At 43.5% G+C, this 22,956-nt stretch overlaps 1 protein-coding gene across 4 annotated transcripts in view; it reads left to right on the forward strand.

Annotated features, from left to right (window-relative positions):
* Positions 1-15,705, forward strand: part of FAM170A (family with sequence similarity 170 member A) — a 55,501-nt gene extending 39,796 nt beyond the window's left edge. For 3 of the 4 annotated variants that reach the window (XM_067731520.1, XM_067731521.1, XM_067731522.1), the window contains 5 exons: positions 9,131-10,562; positions 12,962-13,102; positions 13,909-14,635; positions 14,908-14,966; positions 15,571-15,705. In XM_067731520.1, coding sequence (XP_067587621.1) covers positions 10,493-10,562; positions 12,962-13,102; positions 13,909-14,635; positions 14,908-14,914 — 945 coding nt within the window. In that variant the 5' untranslated portion in view covers positions 9,131-10,492 and the 3' untranslated portion in view covers positions 14,915-14,966; positions 15,571-15,705. Of the gene's footprint in view, positions 1-4,251; positions 7,842-9,130; positions 10,563-12,961; positions 13,103-13,908; positions 14,636-14,907; positions 14,967-15,570 lie in introns of those variants that run through there. The other variant, XM_067731523.1, reaches the window with a different exon arrangement.
* The last annotated feature ends 7,251 nt before the right edge of the window (positions 15,706-22,956 follow it).

Here is a 22,956-nt window from a genome sequence, read left to right on the forward strand (position 1 = left end):
TGTATTTTAATAAAAATCTTTGAAGGGTAAATATTCAAAGTACTGCTTCTTTATGGTTAAATTTTAGGCAGTGTAAAAAATAGTTTTAGATGGAGATGAAAGGAGTTGGGTGGATTACACAGGACATGGGATGAACAGGGCTGTCACTTTTGTTCAGTTACATGAACATGGTGACAGGCAAGCATAAATGCAGAGATGGCATTCCTGTGCTGGTATGGGGAAAAAGAAGAGAGGCCACTGGTCAGGACATTGTTTGGCCTAGGGAGGAAGAAGATCCAGTACTTTGGCAATTTATTTAAGCTTTTGTTTTTTTGCGGGATAGAGGAGCTCATACTTGAAGCCGAATCCGGCCTCTGTACCCTAACACTGAATTAAATCTCAAGACAGAGTTTTGGGTGAAGTAGAAAAGAATAGCTTTATTGCTTTGCCAGGCAAAGGGGGGCTAGAGCAGGCGATTGCCCTCAAAACTCTGTGGCCCTGACCTGGAGAGGGTAGTGAGGAGTTTTATAGTAATCGGTCAAAGAGGAGGGCGTGATCAGCTCATGGACATTCCTCTGATTGGTTGGTGGTGAGGTAAGTGGGAGTCAGCATCATCAACCTTACGGTTCCAACTGGTTCTGGGGTCTGTGTGTTTGTGGGTAGCACACCATTAACTTCTCCCAAGTAGTGGGGGTTTCAGTATCTGCAAAACAGCTCAAAGATATTGTTATGTGTATCCCTTGAGGGGGAACCAAGACCCTGCCCCAAGGCTGCACTATTGTTTCTTTTGACTGTTCCTCCCTTGTCTCACATCCCCTCCCTTCTCTAATTAGCAACTGTTTGAACCTGCTCATTGGAACTCAGGGAAGGTCATGGAGGCTGAATGAAGCCTATTTCCTGTAATCAAGAAATGCGGGACACTGATACAGGCTTTGTGCCCAGGAGCCCCCAGGGTCCTGCTAGGGATCATGCTCAGTGCAAGGAGATGTGGAAAATCCAGAGATAAGGAATCTTGGCCTCTACTTTCCAAGGGATCCTACTCTATGTTGTGGGGGAAATCAGACACATTCGTTAAGAGTCTGCCCGACTGAAGAATGTGAAAAGAGTTATCACAGAGGTACAACTTACATGCTGGGAAAATGTGTGGTCCATTCTCACTGGGACATCTGGAAGGGCTTCTTGTAGAAAGTGGGGTTTTAATTGGACTTAAAAACAAATTGTACTTTGAAAAATTATACTTTTGAAAGAAATGACTTGAGCAAGCGCCTGTCCTCTGATGGAGGGAGGGAAGTCTGGCCTAGTTGAGTGGAGGCGGGAAGGTGAGTGTTACGCTTAGTCTGGAAAACTCGGCAGGGTCTTCAACCCTACGGGCCTTTGAATGTTCGGTTGAATATTTTAGGTTTTATTCTTCTCGCGTTGGGAAGCCATTTAAGATTTAAGCAGGGGAATAATATTCTTAAAGAAAATAACTATGACCAGGATGAATTGAAGGGAGGGAGAAACGACATACTCATTTATCTACAGTTTGGGGAAGAGAGGAAGATTATCTCTAATTCATTAGATGTGCATTGTATCAGCAGGAGCGAAATAAGCAGCATATCTTGATACATAAATCCTCCTCCCATATATGCGTTCTTTTTCACCAGGGAGCAAGTATTTGGCAGCCAAGTTATCTTTAAAGTAATAATAAGAAAGCTATTTGGAATAAATGTTTCAGAACCATTTGTTACTTCGCACAGACCTATGAGCAAATAGGATTGAGCTAAAGCATTTACAGTGGTATGTGGTTCTGCAGGGGCCGCCACACTATTACATATACTTTTATCTTGGCTAAACTCTAGCTGTTGCCACTGCTATTACTCAAAGAACTGAAGTGTCAACAAGCTAATCAAAATGGCAAAGTGGGAGTCAAGAGTTTTTCCCCCTGTTTCTTAAAGACTTAGGAAGATTGTTTCCTTTTTATTCCCTATATTCAGAACATAAAAGCCTCCCAGACATCTAATCTTTACTAGGTCAACCATTTCAAAAGGCAGTGGGATTATTTTCCAGTTGCTTTTCAGTTTAAGGCAAGTGTTTTAGGGGCTTCCAAAGTCTCCCTCCTGAATCAATTTATGAAAAAAACCAAAAAATGAAGTAAAGGCATTATTAACCCAACTACATTGTCTTGGTATAAAAATCCTGACATAGCATAGTGGAAAAAGGTTCTGAATCATGACCTAAGAGATCTGAGTTCTAGACCAGTTTTGTGAATGCATAGCTTGATGATTTTGTCAAGTCTTATATTTAACAGGGAGGGATTAGAATTGTTCTGTATGGTTTCTGTACTATTCAGTAGTATTGTTCACAATTACTTTTCCCTAAGGAGTTTAGAAAATGGAGAGACATATGATAATGTTGCAGGAAGAGGGACCTCTTCCGGGGCCCAAGAGTGGGCTCTTGTCTACCACTCAGAAAAGAATTTTCTGAGGAGACACACGTGCTGACAAAGCAAGAGACTTTATTGGGAAGGCGTGTCCGGGCAGAGAGCAGCAGGGTAAGGGAACCCAGGAGAACTGCTCTGCCATGTGGCTCGCAGTCTCAGGTTTTATGGTAATGGGGTTAGTTTCTGGGTTGTCTCTGGCCGATCATTCTGACTCAGGATCCTTTCTGGTGGTGCACACATTGCTCAGCTAGGATAGGTTCCAGCGAGAAGGATTCTGGGAGGTTGGTAGGACATATGGACTGGAGTCTCCTCTCTCCTTTTGACCTATCCCGAATTCTTCCGGTTGGTGGTAGTTTGTTAGTTCCGCGTTCCTTACCGGGACCTCCTGTTGTAAGATAACTCGTGCAAGTGGTTACTATCGGGCCTGGTCAGGGCAGGCGGTTTTGGGCAGTGGTTTCCCTAAAAATAAGATTGTGGTCAACAGTTTTGGGTGGAAGTGATGTGTGTTACTTTTGGGCCAGAACTCACACTGCCAGTGTGAGGCTCCAGAATTCTTTCTCTCTACAAAGATGACTGAGAGAGGTGGCTGTGTCAAGCTGGGGGCAGGAATAAGGACAATGAAGAGCAAAACTCCTAGGCAGCCCATGATGGGCATGTACGAGGAGCGGGAAATGAACCTTTGTTGTTTTAAACCACTGAGATTTGGAGGAATTATTTGTTACAATAAAATTTCAAGCTTATTCTTTTTTTTTTACATCTTTATTGGAGTATAATTGCTTTACAATGGTGTGTTAGTTTCTGCTTTATAACAAAGTGAATCAGTTATACATATACATATGTTCCCATATCTCTTCCCTCTTGCGTCTCCCTCCCTCCCACACTCCCTATCCCACCCCTCTAGGTGGTCACAAAGCACCGAGCTGATCTCCCTGTGCTATGCGGCTGCTTCCCACTAGCTATCTATTTTACGTTTGGTAGTGTATATATGTCCATGCCACTCTCTCACTTTGTCACAGCTTACCATTCCCCCTCCCCATATCCTCAAGTCCATGCTCTAGTAGGTCTGTGTCTTTATTCCCACCTGACCCCTAGGTTCTTCATGATATTTTTTTCCCTTAAATTCCATATATATGTGTTAGCATACGGTATTTGTCTTTCTCTTTCTGACTTACTTCACTCTGTATGACAAACTCTAAGTCCATCCACCTCATTACAAATAGCTCAATTTTGTTTCATTTTACGGTTGAGTAATATTCCATTGTATATATGTGCCACATCTTTTTTATCCATTCATCCGATGATGGACACTTAAGTTGTTTCCATCTCTGGGCTATTGTAAATAGAGCTGCAATGAACATTTTGGTACATGACTCTTTTTGAATTATGGTTTTCTCAGGGTATATGCCCAGTAGTGGGATTGCTGGGTCATATGGTAGTTCTATTTGTAGCTTTTTAAGGAACCTCCATACTGTTCTCCATAGTGGCTGTACCAATTCACATTCCCACCAGCAGTGCAAGAGTGTTCCCTTTTCTCCACACCCTCTCCAGCATTTATTGTTTCTAGATTTTTTGATGATGGCCATTCTGACTGGTGTGAGATGATATCTCATTGTAGTTTTGATTTGCATTTCTCTAATGATTAATGATGTTGAGCATTCTTTCATGTGTTTGTTGGCAGTCTGTATATCTTCTTTGGAGAAATGTCTGTTTAGGTCTTCTGCCCATTTTTGGATTGGGTTGTTTGTTTTTTTGTTATTGAGCTGCATGAGCTGCTTATAAATTTTGGAGATTAATCCTTTGTCAGTTGCTTCATTTGCAAATATTTTCTCCCATCCTGAGGGTTGTCTTTTGGTCTTGTTTATGGTTTCCTTTGCTGTGCAAAAGCTTTTAAGTTTCATTAGGTCCCATTTGTTTATTTTTGTTTTTATTTCCATTTCTCTAGGAGGTGGGTCAAAAAGGATCTTGCTGTGATTTATGTCATAAGGTGTTCTGCCTATGTTTTCCTCTTAAGATTTTGATAGTTTCTGGCCTTACATTTAGGTCTTTAAGCCATTTTGAGCTTATTTTTGTGTATGGTGTTAGGGAGTGATCTAATCTCATACTTTTACAGGTACCTGTCCAGTTTTCCCAGCACCACTTATTGAAGAGGCTGTCCTTTCTCCACTGTACATTCCTGCCTCCTTTATCAAAGATAAGGTGATCATATGTGCGTGGGTTTATCTCTGAGCTTTCTATCCTGTTCCATTGATCTATCTTTCTGATTTTGTGCCAGTACCATACTGTCTTGATTACTGTAGCTTTGTAGTATAGTCTGAAGTCAGGGAGGGAGCCTGATTCCTCCAGCTCCGTTTTTCGTTCTCAAGATTGCTTTGGCTATTCAGGGTCTTTTGTGTTTCCATACAAATTGTGAAATTTTTTGTTCTAGCTCTGTGAAAAATGCCAGTAGTAGTTCAAGCTTATTCTTGATTGATATGGTCTTCAAAGAGTATAACTGGAGCTTCCCTAGTGGTGCAGTGGTTGAGAGTCTGCCTGCTAATGCAGGGGACACAGGTTTGAGCCCTGGTCTGGGAGGATCCCACATGCCGCCGAGCAACTAGGCCTGTGAGCCAAAACTACTGAGCCTGTGCGTCTGGAGCCCGTGCTCCACAACAAGAGAGGCCGCGACAGTGAGTGGCCCGCGCACCGCGATGAAGAGTGGCCCCCGCTTGCCGCAACTAGGGAAAGCCCTTGCACAGAAACAAAGACCCAACACAGCAAAATTAAATTAATTAATTAATAAACCCCTACCCCCAACATCTTCTTAAAAAAAAAAAAAAGAGTATAACTGGGATACATAGGGAAAGCCCTATGGATATAGAAGATCCTTCTTTTTACTGAATTAAAGTTTAAGTTTTCTATACATAAATGTCAAAGCTGCTTTGAGGGGAATTGTTTCCTATCATTGGAAATACTGAAATATGGACTGGGCAACCTCTTGAAGGCAGTGCTGTAGAAATTGAAGGTGGTTGTGTGATATAATAAGAAATAGATATTTGGTCTTCAATTGTTCTGGCGCAGAGCTCCTAAAACCCTTGGAATTTCCTAAGTGCTGAGGGCAATAAAGGTGTCTAAGGACGAAGGCTCGTTGCTAGTAGAGCCAACCAAGTGATTAGAGGGTTGGAACTTCCATTCCCACCCCTCTGAAGTGGTCAGAGGGGCTGGAGGTTGAATCATTCACCGAAGGCAAATGATTTAATCATCATGCTTATGTTAATAAGCCTCCATAAAAACCCAAAAGGAGGGGGTTTGGATTGCTTCTGAGTCGGTGAACATGTGGAGATACGAGGAGAGTGGCATGCTCAGAGACCATGAAAGATTTAGACACTTTCCCTATGCCTTACCTTATGCATCTCTTCCATCTGGCTGTTCCTGAGTCTATATATATATAAAACTTATAATATGTAGTAAGTAAAATGGTCATCTAGTAAGTAAAATGTTTCTCTGAGTTCTGTGAGCCCGCTTTGTGTGAATGGATTAATCGAGCTGAAAGCAACATCTGGTTGGTCAGAAGCAAGGATGGAAACCTGCATTATTTGCTACTGGTGTCTGAATGTGTGTGTGTGTGTGTGTGTGTGTGTGTGTGTGTGTGTGTGTGTGTGTGGTAGGAGCAGTCTTGTAGGACTGAGCCCTAATCTGTGGAATCTGACGCTATCTTTGTGTAAATAGTGTCAGAATTGAGCTGCATTTGTACAACACTCAGGTGGTGTCTGATAATTGCTTGGTGATACGGGGAACCCCCTGTCCCTCCCCACTGGACTTGGTACTACAGCTGACTCTTGAACAACGTGGGTTTGAACTGCGTGGGTCCACTTATAGGTGGATTTATTTCAGTAAATACACATCCTTAGATTCAACCAAATGTGAATCAAAATTTCTATCCATGGTTGGTTAAATCTGCATCTGCGAAACTTGTAGGTAAGGAGGGCTGACTATATTATGCCATTTTACATAGGGGACTTGAGCATCCGTGGATTTTTGTGTCTGCAGGGGCTCCTGGAACCAATCCCCTGAGGATACTGCGAAACGACTATAGAATCTTAGGTTGGAACAGAGAAGGTCACGGTCCATTTGAGGTTAAAAGTATTCAGAATTACAGCTCCTGAGGGTAACTGTTGCGCCTCACCTTTGTGCAGCTTGTACGGTTTATGGAGTGTTTTCTCCAGTGTTAACTTACTTGCTCTTCCGTGGGTAGCAAAATGTTTATTCACTGTACCTTTCATAGTGACTTCGCAGGTGCTAAGAAAAATTTGTTTGGAGAAACAAGCTAATTTTTTACCTGGATCCCATAGCTATTCTGATAGCTGAGTAGTGGTATCTCATTATGGTTTTCATTTTCATTTTCTTAATGGCTAGTGCTATTAAACATCATTTCATGTGCTTATTTGCGATTTGTATATCCTTTTCAATGAAGAATCTCTTCATATCTCTTGTCCATTTTCTAATCAAATTGCTTATTTTCTTACTGTTGAGTTTGAGCGTTCTTTATATGTTATAGACTTACTTCTTTGTTGGCTATGTAGTTTGTAAATATTTTCTCCCAGTCTCTAGCTTGACTTCTTATACTCTTAAAAGAATCTTTCACATAGCAAACGATGTTAGTTTTGATGACGTCTAGTTTACCTAGTTTTCCTTTTATGGTTCATCTCTTTCCTGGTTTATTGCAATAGGCCCACTATTCTCTCTGATTCTGACCTTGCCTTCCAAATGTCTGTTCTTAACAAAGCAATTAGAGTGATCTTTTAAAATGTAATTTCTCATTTGAAACTCTCCAAGCTTCCCACGTCACTCAGAGTAAAAGCCAACGTTTTAGCAGTAGCCTATAAACCCTATATAATTTGGTTCCTCATTATCCCTCTGACTTCCCCTCTTACCACTCTCTCCCTCCCTCAGCCACGCTGGCTTTCTTCCTGGTATTCAAACACGCCAAGCAATCCCCGACCCAGACTCCAGTCTCTTTTTGCCTAAAAAATGTAACCTTGGCTCTAAGCTCCCTTATTGCCCTCAGGTACTACTGAAATGAGGCCCTTTTAGTGAAGCCTTCCATGACCTCCCATTCAGCATAGAAATTCCCCTATTTCCTATAGTCCCATATCCAGTTTCTTGTTTTATTTTTCATCACGGTACTTGCAAATATCTAACCTACTAGGTATTTTACTTATTTTAAAAAAGTTGTCTATCTTCTCCTCTAGAATTAAGCTCCTTGAGAGAAAATCTTTGTATCTCTTTTGTTCTTAAATGTTCAAGTACAGAATCTAGAGAGCCTGGCACATAGGAGGGGCTAAATAACTGTTTATATAATGAAGAATGGACAGAGAAATGAAGGAATGACCAAAGTATGTCCCAACCTAGCTGGGGCTAGCTGTGATGAATCCATTGCTTCTAGGTTGGACAACCTGAGCTGGTACGTTTGGAATCGTCTTTCCTTTTCTGAGGGGAGGTTCATTTCTTTCAGAAATTCAGGGTCTAAGAAAGATGCCTAAAGAATCATCCTCCTTGGAATGATGGAATTAGAACTTCTAATGAAAGTTCAACTCCTAAGGAAGTGGTGATCATCAACGGTTGTTATGCTCTTTGTTGAAAGGTTGGTGAGGAGCATTGTGGTTCCTCATCATTATGGATGGAGGGACCAAGCTGACAGTACCTGACCTCACCGATCAACCTTAACTTCATTAAAAATCAGACAGGGCTTCCCTGGTGGCGCAGTGGTTGAGCGTCCGCCTGCTGATGCAGGGGACGCGGGTTCGTGCCCTGGTCTGGGAGGATCCCACGTGCCGTGGAGCGGCTGGGCCCGTGAGCCATGGCCGCTGGGCCTGCGAGTCCGGAGCCTGTGCTCCGCAACGGGAGAGGCCACAACAGTGAGAGGCCCACGTACCACAAAACAAACAAAAAAACAAAAAAACGGACAACTTTTTGTACTTCCTGTTGCAATGCAATAGGAAGGTACACAGCATCACTTATAAAATAATCTTGTAGTAACATGAAATCGAATCTAAATCTAATTAATTCTCTAGCTGTAACTACCTGTTTATAAGAAAATAGAGGTAATAGGGAACATCTTAAATGACATCACAGGAATACAATCAACAGATTCCTGTGGAAAATTCTAAAGGATAAATTACTTAGTTTCTTCAACAAATCAGTGCCAAAAAAAAGGGAGGGAGAACTGTTGTAGACTAAAAGACACATTGACATATTGCAAGGTGTGGACCTTCTTTAGATCTTGATTTCAATAGATCATGTATAAAAAAAGACATTTAAACACATTTGGAGGAAATTGAGTATGGCTTAGTTATTGTGGTAAGAAAAAATGATAATTAAATTTGTTGGGTGAGATAATGATGTTATGTTAGAAACAAGTTTTTATCTGTTGGAGATAAATACTATGGCATGTAAGGAGAAATGACATAATGTCTGAGATTTGCAATAAAAAACAGCACTTGCCCCACCCTCCCCAAACTCCTAAACCAAAATAAATACACAAAAAACTAAAAGTGTGCGAGTGAGTGAGTGTGTTTGTGTGTGTGTGTGTAGCAGAACAAGAATGGCAGACTTTTGATAATTGTTGAAACTGGGTGATGGGTAAATGGTGCTGCACTCCTTTTATATCATTCTCTTTACTTTGTGTATGTTTGGAAATTTCTACCCCAAAAAAACTAAGAAGAAAAATCCTCCTTGCCCCATCTTTTCTAGGGATTCTCCAAGAAGCAGAAAGATTTAATCTCATCAGCAAACCCTCACAAGGCTGAAGTTGTCTTCTCTTCACTCTCCTGTTGCCTGAAACCTTAAGTCATTCTGCAGTGCCCTTTCAAATTGGGACCCGCCTCAGTCCATGTGGTATTTCTAATGAAAGCAGTGACTTCTGGGAGTCTACCTCGTCCCGTGCACCAATACTCCCACTGGATCCTGGCCACTACCTCAAAATGAGGTGTCTCTAATTCTAGAGTGGAATCAGGAGGATCCAGATGCATTGCCACTTATAACTGGTATAAATTACAGCCCACAAGCAGAGGTGTGCAAGAAACAGTACAAAAATTTTTTTTATAATTCCACGCAATTTGTATTTTAAGCCTTGATCCTGCTGGTGTCCTGTTTGGATTTCCGCCGTCCCTATTTGGAAGTCATACAGGGCCAAGCTTTTGAGGAAGTGGGTGGAAGCATGATCATTGTTGACTGGAGCCCACAGTTGTAAGTGTAGATGTCCATCAGCTCGGGGGCCATGCCTCCTTTAGGTTTGGTGGCTGCTGTGCCAGGCATGGGACAGGTTGCCGTGATTCTGCTTGTGTGCATACTATAGCCATCTCCTTTTAGAGTTTTTGCCTCATTTACCCCTCCAGCCGCACTTGAGAGGCCTTTTCTCCTCTAGGATTTGCAGACATCTCTCTCTGACTTAATTAGCACATTTCAACACTCCAGTAGGGAAACAAGACAGTACCTAATTTCAAAAACCTGCTTCTGTTATGTTTCTGCTCAAGTATCCTCTCTTTTCCATGGAGTTTGCGATTTTAGAAATAAAAGCCAAGATCTTCAGCATGCTATTTCTGCTATGCCCTGCCAGGCTCTTCCACTGGCCAGAGAACATAGGGTCTGCTACCCACCTGAATGCAGAAGGGAAAGGGTGAAATAAAGGAAGAAAAGAAAATAAACAGGAACAGATTAACATCTCAAAATATCCTGCCACATTGGAAAGATGTGAGAGTTGAATTCACGGGAAAGGTTCTACTGGGAAAAAGGAATTGTTCTTGAAAATGGGGTCTGTGCTGTTGCAGAGACTGTTGAACCTAGGTCCACAGAATGCTCTGAGGTCATCCTTGAGGTCAGAGAACTCTGCTGTGGCCGTGGCAACCTTTGAAACTTAGCAGCCCTGGTGAGCGCTAGGCAGTACTGCCGGTTCACTAAGTGGTCTAAGTTCTTCAGCCATTTAGGAGACTTGACTATTTTTATTGGTATTGAATCATTTCAACGGATTTCCCAAGAGCCAAGAAGGGCCAAGCTGTAGGGAAGAGGAGGAGTTGGAGGTGAGGCATCTTCTAAGGGAGACTTCTAGTTGGTACGATGAAACAGCGACAAAAGAGGAAACATCTGGAAAATGAAGAGTCCCAGGAAACTGCCGAGAAGGGAGGAGGTATGTGGGGGGGGGCAACTTGTCTGGGGCACATGGGTTTCTGCCAAACTGAACCTTCTCTAGGAAGGGGGGGTTACTGAGAACCTGTCACCTGTGAAGCAGGGAGCGAGAGACCTTGTCTCACTGATGCTGCCGTATCCATCCGGAGGGTCCCTGTGGTGTGAGACGGCACAGAACGGGCCAGATGCCCCTGGGAGATGGGAGGTCAGCTCCGCTGGTCTGAGGACTCTCTCCTGGGGCTGCCGGGCCTGGAGCTTTGTCGGACGCACAGCAGGCTGCATCCTGCTCGCACAGACCTAGAGGTGCAGCTTTTCTCAGTCCCCGAGTTGTCTCTTATTCTCTTTGATCTTTCCCTGGGGTCATGAGGTGTGGGATGTGAAGGATGCAAGGATGCTGAGAGAGACCCATGAGTTGCTTGGCCCCTTTTACCAAAGTGGAAAGAGAAGCCCCATGAGTTGAAGGCCTTGTTGAAAAATACCTTGAGAAGTGGAATGCAGTTCAAAAGAAGATTGTTTGTCTAGGGATGGTGTCATATTGAAAGCAAGGAAGTTTTATTCCTTCAACAGGAAGAATTTCCCAAAGGAAATCAAGGGAAGGGAAGGGCTTTCCAGAGACTGAGACCACGTGGGCAGGGGTAAGAAATGTCCTCAGGGTCCTGCGGGGAGCTCTGAGAGCCACGGGCCACGTGGTGCCTGCGTGCATTAAATGTAGGCGAGTAGCTTGCCCTGGGAGAGGGGTGGTCATGTGAGGAAGTGGGGCAGAGCGGAGCCCACCCCAGAGTTCCAGCTAGAGGCCTCTGCCCCAGATTAGAGCCCAGTAGCTTCTACCGGGCCCAGGGCCCTGGAGACTGTAGGATGGGCCCTGGGAATGGAGGTCTAGACAGCAGGCAGATTTTCAGGCAGTGGCTGGGACAGGCTGGGGAAGGCAATGACTGCCCCTGTCCCCACCATTCAGAATATTTTTCTCTATGTTCCTGTGTGTGAGAGAGAGAGAGAGAGAGAGAGAGAGAGAGAGAGAGAGAGAGAGAGTGTGTGTGTGTGTGTGTGTGTGTGTGTGTGTGTGTGTGTGTGTGTGGTAGTGGAGAGAAGAGCGGGATGAATGGGGGTAGAGTGCTTATCAGATATAAAGTCTGCATGGTAAAGTTCTTGTCACCCTGCCTGGACCTGGGTGACACTCGGTGTATGTAAGAGTGTATACAGAATTATTGTTAGGGGTGTTTTATGAGACAGTAACTCATACACCCATGTACACTCTGATACAGCAAAAATATCACACACCCCACATACGACTTCCTTATTAAACCACACACAGCACATGTAGGTATATACACGCATCACTCCTGTACTACATTCTCATACAACCCACCTGTGTCACAATCCTCTCCTCCAATGTATATAGACACACACACTATATATATATGACACACACACTATATATATATATATGTATCTCCTCAACTCTCGCACAAACACAGCTAACTTCAGCTATCTCTAAATACCTCTATAAGAACCAGTCACATGTCATACACACCACACTTATAACACATTCTTGAGTAATGCCAGACCCGCTTTGTACAAACCACAGTAAACCACAGTCTCACTAACCCATGTCAGGATTGCCAGATAAAATATGGGCTATCCAGTTAACTTTGAATTCCAGATAAACAACAAGTAATTTTTCAGTAGGAGTATGTCCCAAATATTGTATGGGCCATACTTACACTAAAAATAAGTAAGACCAAATAGTGCATGGGAATACTTACACTAAAAATTTATTCTGGGTTTATCTGAAATTGAAATTTAACTGGCTGCCCTGTATTTTTGTTTGCTAAGTCTGGCAACCCTTATATACTTACCACCAGCTGATGTATTATATATTGATTGTATTTTTGTTTAGTGTTTGTCTTCCCCTACTAGAATGTGCAGCATTACCAGAGACTAGAACAATGGAAGAGTGCCGGATACATAGGAATAGCTGCTTACTGAATCTTGGTGAATGAAAGAATGAACACACACCATAAATACAAGCCACACCATGTAATGAGGAAAAGTTACATGTCCCAGAATTCCTGACTTGTGAACAGAAACCACGCACACAAAGCCCACAGACACAGATAGACACATCTGCACTGTGCTCCCCACGCCAACCCCACGCTTACCACAGACTTAACTGATACACATCACTCACTCTTCCCTCATACGCAGTCATCACTGAGGCCTACATTACCAACAAGACACTGACAGAATAAGTATTGATTTGAATTAAATACTGGAGTATCCACCGGGAACCACACTCTCAACTGTGTGTATTCGCTGCACCTGACACGTGTCAGACACTGAGTAAATATCTGTGGACAGAGGACTGATGAACCCACCCTGAGCCTTTCATTCCTCCCTCAGGAATCTTGAAGTCACAAGAGGATCCCCCTCCGCTTGGATCCACTGTGGTGGCCCAAGGCTGCAGCCCAGGGTCAGGGGAGGTCTCCTCTGCCTCTGAATACTTCTCCTATGCTTCTTCTCCACGCAAGCTCATCTGCAGTGGTAAGGGCGCGGGGCTCCTCAGGTGAGGGGGTGCTTGGCTGTGAGGCAGGAGGCACACAGATCCCAGGGAGGCTGAGAGGAAACCCAGGGTCATCGGAGGTGATGAGGGCTCTGTGGAGGAGCCTGGGCAGGATGGCTGAGCTGTTACGAGGGCAGGGATCCCAGCTGAGTCTGGGGGGCGTGTGAATCCTGGTACCACCATGGTGGGGAAGTCAAGGAGCAGGGGCCGGAAAGGTCTGGGCTTGAGGTGGAGGGCAGAGGGACCGGATTAAGCATCTTCAGGGGGAAATGTAGGGTTTGTCTTTGCCCTTGCTTCCAGAGAAGGACAGAGTTCTTCATCATAGACCTCCAGCCTGAGAGCAGGACCACCCAGCTGAGGTCCACACAGCTCACACATACATCCGCCCTCCAGGCACAGCCCTTCTCAGTGCACACATAAACCCCAGGCACGTGATCCACAGTGCTCTTCTCCTGCACCACAGCCCCATTCCACAAGTAATGCACCACCGATATTCCCAAACTCACACTCCTTGTCGTACACGCATCCTTCCGCATCCCTCACATACCACAGCCCTCACCACCATACTCCACACCCCTGTATACAGACACCGCTCCAGTATCCCCCCACGCGCAGATGAAAAGCCCACAGATGACACCAGATACACCACTCCATCCTACGGCCAACAGACACCAAGCTCATTACACAGCTATGTCATGCAAATGTCCCTCCCTCGTCTACCACACCTGCTCCCTCAGCTTCTGGCATGGCCCATGCATGTTATTATGTTTTTAATTTCCTTTTTCAGAAATCCAGAGATTACATCGAGACACTGCCCAGCCTAGAGCACCCCTAGCCCAGGTTCAGGAACAAGGGGAGACCACTCCCCCATCACAGTATGTCTCCTTCTCATCCTCTTCATCGTATGAGGACTCTCTGTATACAGACGAAGAGGAAAGGGGCATGAAAATATTCTACATGCGGGTACAAGTGAACAAGGGTGTAGCTGTCTCCTGGATGATAGAGAAACCCTTGGAGTTGCTAGAAAAGCAGCTGAGGAGAGAAGAAGTGACCCTTCCTGAGCATGTGTGGGTAGGCAATGCCATCTCTCATGTGTCCACCAGAAACCTGTCTGACAGTGAGCCCACTGGGGAGGAGAATGAGTGTGAGGAAAGGGCAGAGCCAGACAGCCCATCAGGGTCACCTGCAGTCAAGGAGACGCCCAGGGCCAAGACACCGGACTGGCTGGTGACCATGGAGATGGGCTTCAGGTGCATGGCCTGCTGCCGGGTCTTCCCCACCTTGGAGATCCTCCAGCAGCACGTGCAGTACAGTGTCCAGGACGGCTTCAGCTGCCATGTCTTTCATCTCGCCATGTCCCAGCTGACGGACAATGTGGAATCCGAGAGCACCTCTGAGGAGGAGAAAGAGGAGCAAGAAGAAAAGGAGAATGAGGGGCAGCAGCCCACGGGGGAAGACCTCTGCCCGAGGAGCCGGTGTCCAGTCTATGTGTTTCATTCTCCGAAGGACAGGAAGTGAGCAGGGGCTGGGGCTGCGGAGGGAGCTGTACCTTCCCTGAGCCAGTCCCGTCTCACCACCCCAGGCTCATGCTTCCATAAGGGAGAGTTGGGGGCTTTAGCACCTCGGGGGACAACTGAATGGGAGATAACCGGCTCCCGTGCTTCTGGCCCAGTCATTTAATAATAAAGTCATGACTGTAAGTGGGAATTTATCCTGAGCTTTTCAGCTCCCACAGGAAATTCTCTTTAGCTAAGAAGTGTTTTTCTCTCTTTTGATTTCCACACAGCAACTGAGATTCATGGGACAGAAGATCCCAGAAGACGGTGTGGCCTTCTCTTGGAAGAGGTAAGGCTGGAGGCTGGCACAGTCTCCTGAGCCTATGTCACGAGGGCCCAGAGGAGTCTAAGGGAAGGGGCTGCAGAGATGTGCTGGTTTACCTAATGGCTGTGCAGTTGCGTCGACTTGGGGACACACCCAGCACTTCCAAAGGAATTGACCTCTGTTGACTTAAACAAGAATGTGGAGCGTTTTGACTAGGAGTTTTCTCAGGGCCTGCACGGTGGACTTCAACTCTAAGAGGATGTACTTCCAGCAGCTCCTTCTCGGCAGAGAGAGCCAGGAGTGGTCTGAAGAGAGGACAGGGCCCCTTGCAGGACCAGAACTTTGAGGTCTGAGAGCCTTTGGCCTGAGCTGAGATCTCACCCTGACCACTGTACCTAGCCTTCTGGGGCAAAGGGGAATGTGAAAGAGAGTCACGTGGAAATGAGGTCCCCCGAGATATGGAAATGTTCCAGAACCTTCGTTGTGCGGTAGTTGATCTGGAGCCAAGCTCACTGTGCTGTGTGTGGCTCTGAGCTTTAAGGCAACGCTGGAGGGTAACCCTGACCAGCAGAGCTTATACTGCTTCTTGTCTCTTCCTGTTCTACCTCATTTGTTTTCTCCATTCCAGGGAGAAGAAAGGACCCTCAGGATAGTAGCAGACAGAATGCCGTGGTCTGAAGGAGGATGAAGGGACCAGCACTCAGTCTCACATTAATATAATGTTATAAACATCATATGCAATAAAGGGCATTTTCCAAACCTTTCCTGGATGTTTTATTTAATTACATTTTTCTATCTATGCATCTATCTATCAGTCATCTACATCTGTATCTTTCAAGGTTTGTGAACAAGCTTTCGCATAAGCACTAGAGACGTCCGCCAGCATTTTCCAGAAGGAGGCCTGGAAATTGCTGGGGACTTCTCACACATAGGGAATGGCCACAACCCTTGCCACACAGACTGTGTGCGTGGCCCTCCTGACTTACTCCCACTCTCTCTCTGAATTTCCTGAGATCTGAGATGGGGGTGCTGGCTGGAGGTGATGGTCACGTGCAGGCTGAATCTTCTCCAGATTCTGATTGTCTTCCTGGGCATATCGTCCTCAAGCACAGTTTCTATGTCCCTGGCCACGCTGATCTCTCTCCTTCAGTCCTTCCCTCCCTCCCTCTCCTGCCTCCCAGTGCAGAGAATACTTTTTACATTTGAAATGAGATTTATTTTTTGTTCACAGAATTCTCACCTGTTCTACTGTGGCCTCCGTTTTTAACATTCCAAAGCTGAGAATTTTCTTTTTTTCTCCCTCATTTCTGCTGAGTCTTTACCTTCCTAATGCAGTGAACTCAGAGTGCCTAGCTGACCGGATGGGGAAAAAAATCCACGGAGCAAAGAGAAATAACAAAAAATATATCAGTTAATTTTTCATAGTGTTATCCAACTATATATTTTTAAAATTTAGGAATAATATTAGGAATATTCTCTTTATAAAAAACTGAATTATTGGGCTTCCCTGATGGCGCAGTGGTTAAGAATCTGCCTGCAAATGGAGGGGACATGGCTTCGAGCCCTGGTGTGGGAAGATCCCACATGCCACGGAGTAACTAAGCCCGCGCGCCACAACTACTGAGCCTGCGCTACAGAGCCCGTGTGCCACAACTACTGAGCCCACGTGCCACAACTACTGAAGCCTGTGCGCCTAGAGCCCGTGCTCCGCAGCAAGAGAAGCCACTGCAATGAGAAGCCCGTGCACCACAGCTAAGAGTAGCCCCCGCTCACTGCAACTAGAGAATGCCCGCTGGCAGCAACAAAGACCCAATGCAGCCCCAAATAAATTAATTTAAAAAAACTGAATTATTTTAAACGGTACAATGTATAAAAGTACAATAAAAGTCCCCCTTCATAACCCCCCAACCCCACTCTCAAGACTACTTCCTTTTGTAGAGATTATTGATCACTAGCTGTCTGATTTCAAGACTTTTGGTCCATGAATTTACATATGTAGGTGCTTTATATGTGATTTATAGCTTTATAGAGATTTTTTATTTATAAATTATATCATACCATATCTATTCTAAAATTAACATTTTGATTGGAGATCTTTTAATGTCTTTTATATAGAGATTTAATATTAATATTTTAAATAGTCTCCAATGGATTATTGACCTTTTAAACTCTGTACTTCAGTTTTCCCTCAATACCTGTAATTTTGTCATGGCTATTTCTGTACTTAAAGATGAGTAACTATATGATTGATTTCTTCATTTTTTTTCCATCTCTTTCCAAGGTACTGAAGTTGATTGTGTCTTATGAATTAGTGAAAAATGCTAGTCCTTCAGTCAGGACATTGGGCCCTTTACCAAGTAACTCAACCTTCCTGGGCTTCAGCTTCTGTATGTGTGATCAAGAGGCTTGGACTAGCTGACTTTTCAAATGCTGTGTTTCTTTGATTCACTCTCACTTACTGATCTGCTACTTAAGAAGAGGGTCTGTTCTCATAAAGTAAGAATGGTCTTTTTTTAATCCTTGGGTTGGGCAGAGTTTAACTGGTCATACTCAGTTTGTTAGTTCTATTTACTTTTACATATGCTTAGCTCTAAATTTATATAGCTCTTGTAACTATTTTTAGATCTTATTTTTTTCTTATTTTCTTTTACAGTTTCTAATTTGTTATCACCAGTGTAGAGGAGCCTGATTGGTTTTTAAAATTTATTGATCTTGTATCTATCTGTCTGCCTTGTTGAACCGTCTTATTAGTTCCTACTAGTTTATCTGTGGGTTCTTTTGGGTTTCCTAGATAAATGAGCAAATTAAATGTAAATAATGTGTTCTTTGGATAAAGTTTATTTTCTTGCATCTATATATATATTTACAAGCAATATGTTGAATTGCTTTAAATATTTAAATACTTACATACCTGTTATCATAATCTAACATTCTTTATCTTATTTTCTTTCAATCAATATTATGTTTTCAAGATTTATCCACGTCAATCCATATAGATCTAGGTCTTTTATTTTTGACTGTTTGATATTATTTCGTCACATGCGTATAGCATCATTTATTTTCCATTCAAGCATTATTGGACAATTGGATTGTTTCCCTCCCTTCTCTAGAACAAACAATGTTTCCTAGAATCTCCCTGAAGATGTTTGACAGTCGAGAAGGGCCAGGCTGCCCGAAGGATTCCTACTTGCTTTTAGCCACCTTCCGACAGGCCATCTCCAGCCAGCAATTTGAAGCACAGATGAAATGAAAACTCCCCCAAATGTGGAGATCTTAGGAGCTTCCTAGAAGGTGGGAGGTTAATGATAGGCATCCTGCTGGGATCCCAGGGGAGTCTGAGCTGGCCTGAACCTCTTCCTCCTCCTCCATCTCTCAAGAGAAATGTGGAGGAAAGACTTCAAAAACCGTGAGTAGGCAGAGGGAGAGATATTGGGGGCCGAAGCTGTAACTGAGGTCTTTGAGTGGGCTGTGAGGACGCAGAGCCTCTAGAGAGCCAGGCTCTGCCTTCTGAGAACTTCTCCCCTAAGGATGCTCATGATGAAGGTGATACCAGGCATATACAGCCGACTTGGTCCACACTGTCACAGAAAGCCTTATCAGAATCTCTTCTTGTTCATACACTCTTGTGTCTGTTACTTGGTTATTGCCTTTGGTACTCCACTGATGTGAACCACAGTCGCTAGGGGATGGAGGACACTAGTGACCCATCTTGCTCTGTGGCATTAGTCCACAGCTTGAGGGTAAGGGAGGAGGCCAAATGAAGCTCAAGAAGGAAAGATGGAGTTTGAAGAGAAGACCTGAGTTAAGGGTGTCTTCTCAAGTCTTGATGAATGAAACGTAGCTCCAGTACCTGAAGTCCTGCTTGTTCTCAAGTCTGACCACGGGGCTGGGTGTACTCAGTGAAGGAACCGTATACACTTAGTATTTCATTGCTTGCTCACACTTGCCCTCCTCTGATACACACTGCAAGACTGATATTCCCCTGAAACAACGTTCCACCTGCTACTGTCATCTCATGAACATTTGCTTCCCCTTCCTAGTGTCCCCCTAGAATCCCATTGCAGGAAATTAATAATTTGATAATCATGCTTCTTACCATATTCTCAGCAACTTCTGATAAATTTTATTCACTTTATTCCATAGTCCTCACACATCAATAATCTTCCTTAACTTCCTAGCTGCAGGTTAACCCATTCAGAATAATTTCTTTTTCTTTCTCCTCTTTGGCAAATCCTTTCTATCTTTTAAGGTCCTTTTCTTGTCTCTCTACCATCCTGCCTTCCTGAACTTGTTTTTCTGTTTAAGTAACCTTTCAATCTCCTTCCCCAATTTCCTCATAAGCATTTAGAGTTTATTCCTCACAAGTCAGACAGCGGTTTATGAATGGCCAGGCATAATGGACTCAGAATGAGTTGGTACCCCCGAGGTACCTGTCTTGCTGGGGAACCACAGGTGAAGGGCTGGCTGCTGGACATATGTTTGCATGGAGTCAGGCTGAGTGGCCTCAGGGTGTTTGCTCTGCACTTATGTGTGTTTCTCCCTAGTTGGTTTCCTTGTCCAGCCACCTCTGACCTCCCTCCATCCAGCCCAAGGAATCCTTCTCATCACAGGGGTAGGATGTTTGTCTCATTTTCCATCACATCCTTTCCAAAAGTTTGGTTGTGAGTTGTTCCCATTCCAAAGACCTTTCCTCTTTTAAGAGAAAAGAGAAAATCTTTTCTCTCCTTTTCTCTCACTTCACTTCTGCTCTATTATCTCCTCCGTCCAGAATGGCCCACTGACTCAAATGGGTGTAGATCTGAAGATGACAAGGAATGCCAGCAATTCTGAAATAATAATACAGATGTATCAGGAAAACTTGAAAACCTTTATCCCGCCACATTAAAAAAAATTGCACTTCCAGTGTGTTAAACGTCTCAGTGTAGAAACACAAATGATATAGAAATTGAATTACACTCAATCTTTTCTTCTTTCCTGATTTATTCTAATCCTCAAAGTTAAGATGATTGACTATTTGTTATGTAAACTTTCAGACATTTTCTACACATACACACTTCTCTTTTTTTCACATAAGAGTGTGAACTAGGTCACTTTCAACATGCTGTGATTCTGTGATTCACTCTCTCCCACCGAGTCATCCACTGATAAAGTAATCTTTTTCATGGAGAAATATTTCCAATAGCTAATAGCCAATGTCTGTGGAGTGCTTACTCTGTGTTGGTTTCTTCTAACTATTTTACAGATAATTTGTACAATATACCCATGGACTAGGTACAATTATAACCCCCAAGTGACAGACAAGTGCAGATAAGTACAAATAAATACAGAGGCCAAGTGACTTGCCCAAGACACTGGAGCAAATCAAAATCCATGCTTCTGTAATCATTTTGCTCTATTGCCTCTGTCTGGAAGGCTTGATGATTTTGCAACTAAAACCTTAAATATCATGTTACATTTTTATATCTCTGACACAAGCGTGGGGTTGTGATATGGGGTAACTAACCTGACTACTTTTGAAAACCCTTATGCACCTGGATGAAAGTAAGCCAGGGACTGCAAGCTATAGATTTAAGATTTCCTACCAACTTTTAAAAATACCTTCTTGAATGCAATTTATGTAATGTCAAGTCTAGGATGTAGTCCAAATAGTAACAGAAAAATGGAGATATGTAGAAAAATACTTAAAGTTGACAAGTATTGGGAGTGTAGTATTTTTGGGGCCAACGTAGACCACAGGAAAACTTGCTGCTTCCATCCCAAAGGGAAGAGCTCTATGTTGCAACTGCCAAGGTCCCTGGGGCAGCAAGTCTGCTCACTGCTTAGTAAAGAAGCCTCCTCAGTTTGATAGAATCATATGGGAGCCTTACATTTGGTTAGTAGTTCTACATTCTTGATGTAATAATATTTTCAGGGTGTGGGAGGGTATCAAGCTATGAAAATACCCTTGGAGAGATTTGCTTATTAAGTTTGGCTTTTTCAATCTCCCTAATTAATACTTCTTTACTAAACACCAGGCAGTTTCCTTCACTTTTCAGAATCGTGTTGTTTTTCCCTTGTCTAATGAACTTTCAAATACTTTCTGATGAGCTATTAAGTTTGGAGAGAAATAAACATCTCTTTAAAATAAGGAAGATAATAACAATGACAAGTAGAAAAAGCTCTAAAATTGGGAATATACTCCATTATAGCCAATTAACGGGAGTGGAAAGTTCGTGCTCACTGTCCAGGACATATAAATAAAAGTTGAGGATGCTCTGAGGCATCTCTTGGATCTCGATAAGCCTCCATCATTTCTGATGAGTAGGGTTGACAGATAAAATATAGGCTGTTTAGTTCAATATGAATGTCAGAAAAACAATGAGTACATTTTTAAGATAAGTATGCCCCAAATAGTACATAGGATATACTTATACTAAAAATAATGATTTATTATTCATCTGAAGTTCAAGTTTAACTGGGTATTCTGTATTTTTATTTACTAAATCTGACAGCCCTACTGATGGTCCACAATGGAGGCAGTTCAGGAACGGTACCTGCTGGCTCTCGGACAGCAGAAATTGCTTCAGCAGATCCAGGTACAGTAGGAAATTCTTTTCGGACCTAGCTCAGAAGCCACGGGCAGCCCTTGACTGCAAGTACTTCCTCGGGTTTCCCTGAGGTGGGGTAAACCTTCCTCTTAATGGCCTTTTGGTAAGTCTGGAAGACCATATCCAAGGGGAGCCCCAAAGTCAGTTTCATCCTCACAACCATGTTTCCAATTCCTGGAATTGGCTGCATGTGACTCACAAGAGATGAGGAGGTTTGTGAAAATTGGGAGTGTCATAGCTTTAACACTTTGTAGGTAAAGTTTTGCTGTTCTGAGAGTTTTAACAGGAGCAATGTGAAAGACTCCAGGTCCCCAGGTAGATAGAAATAATCCTGTTATACTTCTGTGTATGTGACAAGTCTCTAATAGTTCACAGAGCAAATATATGGTCTTAGAAAGACTGATCCAAGCTTGGATGTTTCTGGTGACAAGGCAAGGTCCTGAGTTTCAAGTTCACCTTTTATGGTTGAGGAGACAATAAGGTTGTCAGAAGGGAAATCATGGAGGAGACCTTGGCTTCATCCATTGTTCAGGCTTTTATATTTGGTTCTATCTAGATTGTGTTTCAAAGGTGGAGCTTGTTTACAACTATGAACATTCTCTGATGTGCTTTTTGGACCTTCATTCCCAGAGCGAGAGAAGTGCTGAGGCTATAGAAATGCCATGGATATTCTGAAATGCCATTGGTATTCAATGGCATTTCCCAGGTACTGTTCCCTTGGTGCTGCTCCTTGAAATGTGCAAAGGGATTATCATCTGTTTTGTGGCCTGTCCTAGCATCGTGAAAGGAAGCTGCTGCATCTGGCTCAGAGGATTTAGGATGTGGTGGGAGAAGACGGGCCACATTTAGGTAACTGGTGTTACTATAGCCAAGGAGAACAAATTATTGGAAGTGGAGGTGTCTGGGATGGGAATGATGTTGCTGTAATTTCACAAATGCTCCAGGACCAGGGAAGGCATCCAGAAGTACTGGTCTTTGTTTTAGGTTGCAGGTAAGAGAGGGAGGGATGGACTAGAGATTGACCTCATACAGCTGGTCAGTGTGTTGTTCTTTTGTTCATTCATTCATTCATTCATTCATCCAACACGTATTTACTGAGTTACTGGCATGTGTCGGTTACTCTGTTAGGTTTTTAGATATGATAGTGAAGAAAACAAATTCTCAGTCTTTAAGGAGTGTATAGTTCAGTCAGAGAGACTGATAAAGAAATAGGTAATTACAACATAGGAAATAAGTCATTTGATAGAGGAAGTGGGTCTTTGTGGGTGTACACAGGAGGCTAAATTTAACTAAGCCCAGTGGTGGAGGTAGGGAATGGGAGACCCAGAGGGACTTCTTGAACGAAGTGATAGTGGAGATCAGCAGGGTGAGTAGAAATTTTCCAGGACCTTCCCAGGCAAAGATGGAAGGAAGAAAGAAAGTTTCAG

The sequence above is a fragment of the Pseudorca crassidens genome, chromosome 3, assembly GCF_039906515.1.
Source record: "Pseudorca crassidens isolate mPseCra1 chromosome 3, mPseCra1.hap1, whole genome shotgun sequence".
Lineage (NCBI taxonomy): Eukaryota > Metazoa > Chordata > Mammalia > Artiodactyla > Delphinidae > Pseudorca > Pseudorca crassidens.